At 34.9% G+C, this 11970-nt stretch overlaps 1 protein-coding gene across 3 annotated transcripts in view; it reads left to right on the forward strand.

The window, feature by feature from the left end:
• The window catches only part of ARHGEF12 (Rho guanine nucleotide exchange factor (GEF) 12), a 171112-nt gene that overhangs the window by 105230 nt on the left and 53912 nt on the right, over positions 1–11970 (forward strand). For all 3 annotated transcript variants that reach the window (XM_010830485.1, XM_010830483.1, XM_010830484.1), the window contains 7 exons: positions 2442–2540; positions 3238–3287; positions 5717–5774; positions 8278–8456; positions 9758–9835; positions 10027–10146; positions 11636–11776. In XM_010830485.1, the coding sequence (XP_010828787.1) occupies positions 3249–3287; positions 5717–5774; positions 8278–8456; positions 9758–9835; positions 10027–10146; positions 11636–11776 (615 nt within the window). In that variant the 5' untranslated portion in view covers positions 2442–2540; positions 3238–3248. The remainder of the gene's footprint in view (positions 1–2441; positions 2541–3237; positions 3288–5716; positions 5775–8277; positions 8457–9757; positions 9836–10026; positions 10147–11635; positions 11777–11970) is intronic.

The following is an 11970-nucleotide window of genomic DNA, read 5'->3' on the forward strand; positions in this document are numbered from 1 at the left end:
CGAAGAATTGATGCTTTTGAACTGTGGTGTTGGAGAAGACTCTTGAGAGTCCCTTGGACTGCAAGGAGATCCAACCAGTCCATCCTAAAGGAGATCAGTCCTGGGTGTTCATTAGAAGGACTGATGTTGAAACTGAAACTCCAATACTTTGGCCACCTGATGTGAAGAGCTGACTCGTTTGAAAAGACCCTGATGCTGGGAAAGATTGAGGGCAGGAGGAGAAGGGGACGACAGAGGATGAGATGGTTGGATGGCATCACCGACTCAATGGACATGGGTTTGGGTAGACTGTGAGTTGGAGATGGATAGGGAGGCCTGGGGTGCTGCGGTTCATGGGGTCGCAAAGAGTCGGACGTGACTGAGCAACGGAACTGAGTTGTTTCTAGTTTTTCACTCTTAATGAGGAAACTTGCTGAGAACATTTTTTTTTTTACCAGTCTTTATGTGGACATGAGTTTTCATTCCTCATAGGAGTGAAGATGTTGGGGCATGTGTAATTATATGCTTACCTTTTTAAGAAATTCCCACCATCTAACATTCCCACCAGCATTGTATAAGAGTTCCAGTTGTTCCGCACCCTTTCTGGTGCTTGGTATTACCTGTCTTTTCATTTTTAGCCATTGGTTAATATATAGTGGTATCTCATTGTGTTTTAACTTGCATTTTCATGAAGACAGCAGATGTGAGTACCGTACCTTTGCATGTGCTTATTGGCCACTGATGCATCTTTGTGTGTGACATGTTTCTTCAAATCTTTTGTCTCTTTAAAATATGTCTTCCATTACTGGATTGTAAAGTTGTTTTTAAAATAAGAATCTGGATACAAGTGCTTTATCAGTGTTTGTATTACAAATGTTTTCTCCCAGTCTGTGGCTTGCTTTTTCATTTTCTTATTACTGTCTTTAGGAAAGCAATTATTTAAAATTTTGAATCCAGTTTGCTGGGTTTTTCTTTATGATTGGTGCATTTTGCATCCTGAAAGATCTCTGCCTATCTTAAGGTCTTGAAGATTTGTTCCTGTGTGTTCTTATGAAAAGTTTTAGCTTTTATCTTAAGGTTCATGGTTTGTTGTCAGTTAATAAATTAAGGTTTAAGATTCCTCTTTTCCATTTAGGGATCCAGTTATTCTAGTTTGTCATCTGTAGCAGGCTCATGTGTGCTGTGCTTAGTCACTCAGTTGTGTCCGACTCTGCAATCCCATGGACTGTAGCCTGCCAGGCTTCTCTGTCCAATGGGATTTTCCAGGCAAGAATACTGGAATGGGTTACCATGCCGTCCTCCAAGGGATCTTCCCAACCCAGAGATCTAACCCAGGTCTCCCTCATTGCAAGCAGTTTCTTTACCGTGTGAGCCACTAGGGAAGCTCATAACTTGTGTCATTTCATTTATAGCAAGAAATATGCATGTATATTCATTAACGTGCAGTCTTTAGCACTTCCTTTGTTTTGTACACCAAAGTTATTTAAAAGATCATACCTCTGTATAAAAACCTTAATTTTGAAGTAGTTTTTATTTGCTAATCATCATTATACTTGTGTTATTTTTATATATTGTTTTTACATATTCATTTTTGGTGAAGCATTTAGAGTCAGTAAAGCTGGAAGTATATATTAAACCTTTGACTAACACAGAGTTCAGGATCTCCCGATCTTGCTCTATGATAAAAACAGCCCTGGGCACTAATCAGGGTTCTGTTTTATCCCTGTTCCTTTGGTTGTGGTCTTCTTTCTCTCACCTTACCTTGACAATTTTTGTTTGCTGTTTAACTGGAAGGAAAACAAATTTCTCTGTAGCAATCAGGTAAGTATATGAAAGAAATAAAAGAGCTGGTTAAGTTCACAAGTTCTTTTATCTTTTCTACTGTCTTTTCTTTTTATTATTTCTGTAAGCCAAAGTGTTTCTTTCCGTTAGACTTTTCAGAAGAGCCACAGGTGCTCTCTAAGCATTCCTTTCTTTTTAATAGTCTGCTTTTCTGAATATGTTTTTTTGAGAGTAATACTGAACTTCTCTAGAGTGTACCATGGGCTGCTGCTAGCGTAATGTCCCAGAATGTTTGATTGTCTTGGGTTTAAACACCATTTAGAGCACTTAAAAACACAATGAAGTGGGGGTAGAATTTTATATTACAAATAAATTGCATAGACTTGAATGGGCTTCCGTCTGTCTCCTCTCTAATACTTTACCTTTTCCAGTTCGCCTTAGCTATTTTTAATCCTGGAGCAATCCTACCTTTCCTTTGAGAAACCAATATATATGACTGTGTGATATTCTTGTGTGTGTTTTGCTTACGGGGTTAGTGCTCTTTATTTTTATATGGGTTTCATGTGCTGCCTTGTGTTTCTCCAGGTAGAATGCAGTTCATTACTAAGAATATGATTATTGACTTTTTTTCCCCTCTGTTTTCTCTTCCCTTCTCTCTTTATCCTGTGGTTCTCGTGCAGGTCTTGTTCAGCGTTGTGTGATCATCCAGAAGGATGACAATGGATTTGGGCTGACGGTCAGTGGAGACAATCCAGTGTTCGTACAGTCTGTCAAAGAAGGCAAGGCATTTTTAAAAAAAAACAGTCTTGTCACTGGGAGCAAACAGAGTAAGAATAGAAAAGCTTAAATAATGTCTATTGCTTAGAATAAAATAATTGCATAATTATAGGTCATATGGCCTTACTGTACTAGATTTGTCTTTAGTGTTAGTTATAGGCATGAATTTATCCCAGTTGATTTCCTTTTGTATTTTATGGAAAGAAAAAAGTTCTTGTATGTTTTAGAAAAATCACATGACCCTTTAGTCATGATACTTTAAGCATCATCACTTATAGAAGTTTTTGTAATTTTTTTTTCTTCATGGCACCAGAGATATTTAGGTAGTGACAGATTAAAGAAATGGTCGTAGGCTCAAAAATATCTGTCTTTTCCCCTCAAATGACTATAATATCTTATACTATTGCAATATTACCATATATTGAATACTTTATTTTAGTTGCTGTAATTTGAGGGAGGTACTTTGGTACTTTTTAATCTCCATTTTACAGGGGATATTGAGTCTTAGAGTGAAAAAAAAAAACAAACGTAAAATCTGACCATGGTCACCCAGCTAGTGAGTGGCAGAAGCAGGAGTTGGACCTTGTCTGTCTGACTTTACAATCCATGTTTTTCACTGTTTTGTTACATGCTTCTCTTTTGAGAAGATTGTCAGTGAATGTAAATGAATTACATTTTAAGAATTAATTTCTGTTACAGATGGAGCAGCCATGCGGGCTGGAGTACAGACAGGTGATCGAATCATCAAGGTAAGGAAAAGACTGTTAGGAAATTTATGGTAGAAATATAAGGCAGCATATATTAGCCATATTTTAACTTTTTAGCTTGAATTTTTATTAAAAGCTGCACATTATAGGGTGATGGATTTATTGACTATAAAAATTTATTTCATTTATCTTAATATTAATGTTACCCTTTACTGAAAAGCATAATACAAGTTTTGAATAAATAGAGTCATGTGTGTTCTTGGGCAGGAGAGTAGCTCACTGTTGTAAAGACCTTAGTTCTCCAAGTTAATCTCTTAGCAAGAAATTCTCATCATAATGTATTAATAAATTTGGGAGGTGTGCCATTCCTTGTCAGACTTCCAAATGATTATTTCTTCTAAACAAATTTTGCAAAGGTATTATGGGAAGAGGTAAGTGGGAGGTGAGATGGTATAGATTAATTCAAAGCAAGTGACTATAGTATAAATATGGATCTATCTGTGGAACACAATAGAGGGTCCAGAAACAGGCCTTGAGTTTTGATCAGTAGAGTAAGTATGGATTCAGTTCAGTTCAGTTCAGTTCAGTCGCTCAGTCGTGTCCGACTGTTTGTGAGCCCATGAATCGCAGCAAGCCAGGCCTCCCGATTAGTCACTAATTATTAGGCAACTGACTAATGTGATTACTTAAAATCAAATTACTGTACAGGAAAAGACATAACATATTTACAAAGAACTATCTGGAAATAAATATTTGAAATATATTATAGAATATAATATACTATAAAGAACACTTTTAAATTACTAACAAAAGAATAGTCTAATAGAAAGATGGGCAAAGAATTTATCAGACAGTTCCCCAGCGTAATTGAAATAAATAATATATCAATGAGGATATGTCTAATCTCATTGATAGCAAAGAAGTAGAAATTAAATGATAGGTAAAAATATATTTGCTTGTTAGGAATTTTAAAGACAGCTAATACACATTTGATACAGTTTGGGAATCTACTCTTACAAACTTGTGAATATAAATTAGGTAAAACCTATTTGGATGGAAATATGTGAATAGATATCAAAAGTTACATATTTTTAGAAAGTATATAAACTTTGACCACAGTCTTGCTTTAGGAACTTATCTAAGGAAATGGTGTTCAAATGTGAGGTGATATGTATATAGGAAAATTTACTTAAGCTTTATCACGTTGAAAACTTGTAAGCAATCTAAATATGCATAAGCTGAGGGCTAGAGAAATAAATTGAAGAAGAAGATGGCAACCCACTCCAGTATTCTTGCCTGGAGAGCCCCAGGGACGGAGGAGCCTGGTGGGCTGCCATCTATGGGGTTGCACAGTCGGACACGACTGAAGCGACTTAGCAGCAGCAGAGAAGTAAATTGCATTACATCTCTAGCTCTTAAAAAGAGTAGATTAGGTCTATTTGTACCTATATTGAAAGGCATCCATAATACAATAAAACAGTATTTTTTTTATTTGCAGAAAAAGACAGTTATAATGTGTGTGTATGCTTGTCTGATATTAGAATAGCATCTCAAAGATTAAGCATCATGCTTAATAGTGATCGTCTCTGGTGGGCATGACAAGTGTACTTTTGCTTCGATTTTATATACTGATAAATTTGAACTTGTAAAAATTAGTATTACTTGCCTCAGAAAAAATAATGTTAATATTAGATCCATGTTTGATATTTTTACTTTAATTTCTCTGGCTTAGTGGAAATTGTGGAGAACACTTCCTACCTTTAGCCTGCCTGAAAATTTAATTTTCTCTGTAAAGATTAGGTCATGATCAGAAAACAAAAGGTAAATTGAATATTATTGTAGAATATTGGTTATTCATCTTTTGAAAAATGTATTATGCTTTTGGAAAACCAATGAATTTGCAATTAAAAGCATAAAGAGCTTTTCTATTTGCAAGCGTTCTTCACTGTGAAGGATTTGTGTATCTGTTGCATAGTATATTTATCATTTTTCATGGTGAATAAGTTATAATGTCCTTTAAAGCAAGGCCTTTTTTGGTGCTCAAGTTCATTTTGTTGCTGAGTATACGTTATAGAGGACTTCCCTGGTGGTGCTAGTGGTAAAGATACTGCCTGCCAGTGCAGGAGACATAAGAGACAGGGGTTTGATCCCTGGGTCGGGAAGATCCCCTGGAGGAGGACATGGCAACCCACTCCAGTCTTGTTGCCTTGATCTCGTGGACAGAGTAGTCTGGCGGGCTGCAGTCCATAGGGTCACACAGTCAGATATGACTGAAGTGACTTTGCTTGCATGCACACACATATACCTTGTAGAATAGTGGTAAAAGTGAATATCGAACCAGATATATACACGTTTTTATGTAGGCCTGTTTACTATAATTGGTTGTATTGTGTATAACAATTCCTAAAGTCAGTTTATCCATTGTCTCAATTAGAATGTATCTGACACACACTGTTTTCATTTTTTTATAGGTGAATGGAACTCTGGTGACTCATTCAAACCATTTGGAAGTGGTGAAGCTAATCAAATGTAAGTGAATGTTATTCTCAGTTTTGTTTTCTGAAACCCTTAAAGCAAAGATCAGCAAACATTTTCTGCAACAGGCCAGATAGTAATTTTTTTAGGCTTTGTGGGTCAGATAGTTTGCCACTTGACTCTCATTATAGTGTAAAAGTAGGCATAGAGAATCCATCAGTGAATGGACATGGCTGTGTTTCAGTAAAACTTTATTTGCCAGAATAATCTGTGGGTTGAATTTAGTCCCTTGGCTGGAGTTTACTGACCCCTATGTTAAAGTCTGAGGTGAAAATTCTTAACTTACTAATAACTATCTTTAGTCCCTGGTGGCTCAGACAGAAAAGAATCCACCTGCAATACAGGAGATGCAGGTTTGGTCCCTCAGTTGGAAATAGCTACCCACTCTAGTCTTCTTGCCGGGAGAATTGCTGTGGACAGAGGAGACTGGCGGGCCACAGTCCATGGGGTCACAAAGAGTGACTAACACTTTCACTGTTTTTCACTTCATCTTTAGTCCACTTCATATATATGGCTGATTATAATGTCCTTGTCATTCTTGGTTATATTGAAAACATTTGAAAGAAATGGATGAGTTGACCTGAAAGAGAATAGGTTAGAAAATCAGACACAATGGTTCGATGAACTGAAATGGAACTTGAAGTAACATAATCATATTCTCTCAGATAAGCAAATGATTAAATAATCCAGGGGAGTGATGTTCTCTTGGAAATCCCCAGGGTTAAGAATTTATAATCTGCTCTATCAGACTATTCCACAGGATAGTAGGCTACAGTTAAGAGACAGGTGTTTGTGGCCAAGCAGAAACACTACTTCTTTATTTAATATTACTTCTTTTTGGTAAGTGGACATCTTTAAAATAAATTTAATACACTGGAATCTTTCTTGGCCTTATTATTGCTTAGATAAAGTAACACATGAATTCCTTTACCTTTTCATCAGAGTACTAGTGCTCTAAATCTGTCACTTTGTTCTTAGTGTTTAACTTCAGTACATTTTAAAAAGAAATGGGAAGATCAGAATTAGAAGACCTCATACCTGAATAAATTTGATTACTTAGTTAATGAGACTGTGACTTTTTTATGGACAATACAAATATGCACTAAATAAATATATGTTTATTTAGTGCATATTTGTATATAGTATTATTTAGTACATATTTATGTACTAAATAAATACATATATACATATAAATTTACAACATGGTAAATTTTTATGTACTATATAAATCTGGTTTATGATAATAAATATATGCCTGGTAACTGTGTTCCAATATCAGTTTTACTTAAATCCTTGGACTATAGCAGTAGATTACTTATCCAATAACAAGAGCCTAGCTGAAAACTCAAAATAAGCATAAAACAGTCTTAAGTATTGAAAACAGATATAAATTTGAAATGCCTAAACCCTGTGTACTATACTTGTAGTAGAGTTCCCTCATGTCCTGCTCTTCAGTGCAGATTCTAGACATGATAAAAGTGATTTCAAATCAAACCAGTTTAAAAATATCCAAAGAAGGAAAGGGAAGAACCAGGAAGCTTTGAAAGACAAACATGGATAAGTCAACAAGATACATCAGATGACTTTGTGACAGTCACAAAGTGTTTTTGATTGAAAAACTTTAAAAGTGTATATACTTAAAGTCTCCCCAGTATCACAGCATTAATGACTAAGTGTAAAAAAAAATTTTTTTTTGGAACTTGAAACACTGAAATAGTTGCCATTGAGTTTCATGAAAGAGTAAGTGGAAAGAAACACTATGAAATACAATTTAAAGTATAAGAGAAAGGTTCTGTCATTAAAGATCAGTTATCTAGAAAAGTTATTTATTTGGAAAGTGTTTTTTTATTCTAGATAAATAATGAATATATGTTGTTGAGTCTCTGGTTATGGGTAACTTTGCTTTCTATAGTTTTTTCCCCTGTAAAATACTCAATTTGTCTTTTCCTCCAAATTTTTAAAATTAAAACTTAGTACTTTTCTGTTGTGGCTTTTTTTTTTTTTCCTCTTTTTTTTTGTGGGTTTTTTTTTTTTGTCACACTGATTTTTTAAAGTTAATTTAAAATTGCATCATTACAGAGTTAGTTAAGCCTTGCTTAATTAGTATCATCTTAATATGGTGATTTTTTAAATTTCCATTTGAGAAATTGAGCATAGCCATTAGTAGATGGTTGATAACAACTCATTCATATCTAAATTTAAAAAAATTATTGGTGTCATAAATCTTACTTGCTTTTAAGTAATATCCAATCTTATGAGTAATAATTTGTTATCTGAAAATCGCATTGTTCTTTTAGATCTGTAGGGGAGTCATAAAAGAGAAATAACAGATTGGATTCTTCTTCTGTGGAGAAATGATTAGCCAGCAGATGATGAAACTTTCTCACATAACTAGATATTTTAGAACTATCAAAGATTAAGTAGTAAAATGCTGTAAAATTTTTTTGACAATGTTATTTTCCCTTTCCTCCCCTTTCTGCCATCTCTCTCCTGGAAGCTGGTTCCTATGTAGCTCTCACTGTTCAGGGACGCCCCCCTGGGTCGCCCCAGATTCCACTTGCTGATTCTGAAGTAGAGCCATCAGTCACTGGACATATGTCTCCCATCATGACATCCCCCCATTCACCTGGTGCATCTGGGAATATGGAGAGAATTACTAGTCCTGTGCTCATGGGGGTAAGCGTGGGAAAATGTCTCTGTAAATGTCGTTATATAATGAATGATGCCTTTGCTTTATGTTAAGAGTTTCAAAGTGTAAGATTCTAGAAAATAATTTGCTGCTGATAAAAAATTATATAATGATTGGAATGATTGCACAATATTGGGATGGCAGATTTAATTCAAGTATTTAACACTTACATCTACAAAACAGTGTACCTCCCACAAAAATTTAATTAAGATATCTGTGGTCAAGGTCCTTTGTCTTCTTAGAATATATATTCTAAGAGGAAAGGGGTTTTTTGTTCATTATGTTTCCCCAGAGTCTGCAATATTGCTTGGCATATAGTGCTAGATACTTAATAAACCTTTGTTGTTTGAGATTGAATAAAGGGTATGCAGGTAATTATACTACAAAGGCAGGATGTTGACATTATTAGAAGGAAAATATTAAATTCTGTGAGGTTTCAAAGAAGGGAGAAAGCACATCCAGTTGCGATAAGGAAGGAGTTTATGGAAAGCTGTTATTTGAAATGAGCTTTGAAGAACAGTTAACATTCAAGTGGTGGCAGTGGAGGTCAGGGGGAGGAAGGCAACCCGGGTAGAGAGAGTAGGATAAACAAAGGTAAAGAGCCAAGAAAGCATCAAGTATTGGGGAGAAATAGCCAGGATTTTTGTTTGGCTGGTGCTTGTTAAAGATTTATACGGTAGGAGATGAGCTTGGAAAAGTAAGACTATGTATTTTGAAGAGTCTCAACAATGAAGCTAATTTACATGTAACTGGATCATTAAGGATATATTACATATTTTTTGACTGATGTGATTATAGCAAGATTTTAGGAAGACTAATTTGATAAAATATCATAGGGTTATAAAACTGGGAGAAATGGCAGGAGATGTATTAGGGAGCGGTCTTAATATTTCAGGTAGGAAATACTGGGAATTTGAGCCATGCAAGGGATTTGATAGTAAAGATCCAAGGGAGGGCAAAGTATAAGATACTATTCTTATATTTAAGTCAACTTCATTTCTCCAACTGATATTAACATTTAGTGTTTTTTGAATGTGATATTAACATTTTAGTGTTTTTTATCAAAAGTGAAATAGAAAGGTTGAAATTTCCCTATAACCTTTTATCTTCAGTGTCATATCTAAAAGCTTGGTGTCATAACCACCGGAAATAAAGAAAATCCTGATAGGTATTGAAAATTGGAGCTGAAATGTAACATCGTATGACTCATTTTCAATACATATTTTAGCTTCACTTTCCTTGTGTTGGTTCTTGGTTTTTTTTGTTTGTTTGTTTTTTCTTTTTCTAGGAAGAAAACAATGTGGTTCATAACCAGAAAGTAGAAATTCTGAGAAAAATGTTACAGAAAGAACAGGAACGGCTTCAGGTACTAAGTTAGAAATGGGGCTATTTACAGGCCAGTAAAAACATGAGTGGGCATAGTTGAGTTGGTACTTATCATAATCAGACACTATTGATAATCAGTGCCATCAGCTATTTTATTGATTAAGAATGGACTTTTCAGATATTTTCTTGACATAAGTAGTTAATTCTTGAAATATTTTTATAACTTTTCAGCTATTGCAGGAAGACTACAACCGAACACCTGCTCAGAGATTGCTAAAAGAGATCCAAGAGGCCAAGAAACACATTCCTCAGCTGCAAGAGCAGTTATCCAAAGCCACAGGCTCTGCTCAGGTAACATCACTGTTAAAAGTGCTGCGCGCCATTTTGCCGGAGAATTTTCTTCTGGGAATGTGTCAGACGGTATTACAGTTAGCCCTTTTAAAAGTTATTTTTTCTAGTATAGGCCAACAGGATGTCCTGTGTAGGATGTTACAGAAATAATGGTCAATTAAAAAAAATGCGAAAAAAAGAAATGTAGGCCTCTCATTGTTTGGTCATGATATCATGCTTCTTTGTTCCACAGTAATTTTAGAATGAATTGAGTGTTTTTGCTTTGATACGACAAATTACTGAAATGTATTTAAATACATGTATTTCCATTTTGAGGTTTATTCTGCCATTTGAAAACAGACCGGCAATTATATTTTAAGTAGGGATATATAATTTTTCATACTTAATCTGCAAAACAACCCTCTGAGATTAGATATTACTGTTGTTTCCCCGCATTTTACATAAACACTTAAAGAAAACTTGGATAAGTTAAATAACTTGTCTGTGGTCATGTAGCTAAATGGAACATGGAACTGGAATTTAAACTCAGTCTGACGAATTTAAAACACATTCATGTTCTTAATGACTATATTTTAAATTTAAAAATAGATTAGCTATATAGGTGTAAGTTATGAGGATGATAGTCTCATTAGAAGAATAGCTCAGCATTGTATGCCAACCAGATTTATATTATGTAATGTTTAGATTTGGTATATGGAGCAATGAGTAAAAGCTGCTTATTTGTTATTCTTCATGAGTTATGTCTGTAGCTTCACACAGCAATCATCTATCCTAATCTGCTCGTTTTAAAGTTAAAAAAAATCATGCCATGGTTGAGAAACCTTGGTTAAATGACTCATACAAGATCACACATTTTTAAGGCCTCTTGACTTCCGGGTTCAGTGTACTTTTCATTACACATTTCTTTTTTTTTCTTTTAGTTCCATTAGCTATATGAAGTTTTGAGTATTCTGCCTTAGTAGTAATTGACATAAGTAATGTTTTATGTTGTTGTTACTACTGAGCAAAGACAGCAATCTTACTCGGTTCCAAGAGTAAAACTGTGGTTCCTAATTTAAAAGCTTATAATAGTTTGCAGTATAGCATTGCGTCCCAGAATTGGCAATTTATTGAAGTTGTAAAGTGTTGGAAGGCAATTAACCACAAGTTATAGTGTCATAATCTTTATTAACAGGTAGGGAATATTAATTACATAAGTTAAACTATTTTATCTTTTTGCTTTTATTTGGAAGTTTGAATATTTATTATCTTTATTGAAATATCACTTTCCCTGTCTTCAAGGTCATGCCATTTTAGAACCACAGCATTAATAGTTATTTATGCCTTTGACTTTTAGAACTTTTAGTGATTCTTGATCACATCAAACTGGCCAACTTTTTACAGTCTCCATTGAGGTTGCAGTGTGACTCTGTTTCTTTATGCGGTCAATAACGAAAGAGTTTTTTTGTTGTTGTTTGTTTTTAATGTATGTGTGCCTAATCTGTTTTAGGATGGAGCTGTAGTTACATCCTCCAAGCCGCTAGCTGACGGGCTAGCAGTGGGTGAAGGAGAAGCAGATCCTGGTGATGGGCTAGGCAGACTTGACTGTGGCAGCGGAGACGCTTCTCGGCCCGGTAGTGACAGTGCTGATGTGAGTGTTCTGCACTTGTATTTTGGTGTTTTTCTCTACAGCCCCACTTCCAGATTTGATTGTAAGTTATAAGAACTACAGGCATTCTTTTTACTTTCTTTTTATCGCCATCATCTTTTAAATTAATTGATTTATTTTAATTGGAGGCTAATTACTTTACAATATTGTAGTGGTTTTTGCCATACACTGACATG

This window comes from Bison bison, unplaced genomic scaffold (genome assembly GCF_000754665.1).
Source record: "Bison bison bison isolate TAMUID 2011002044 unplaced genomic scaffold, Bison_UMD1.0 scf7180017864518, whole genome shotgun sequence".
Taxonomy (NCBI): domain Eukaryota; kingdom Metazoa; phylum Chordata; class Mammalia; order Artiodactyla; family Bovidae; genus Bison; species Bison bison.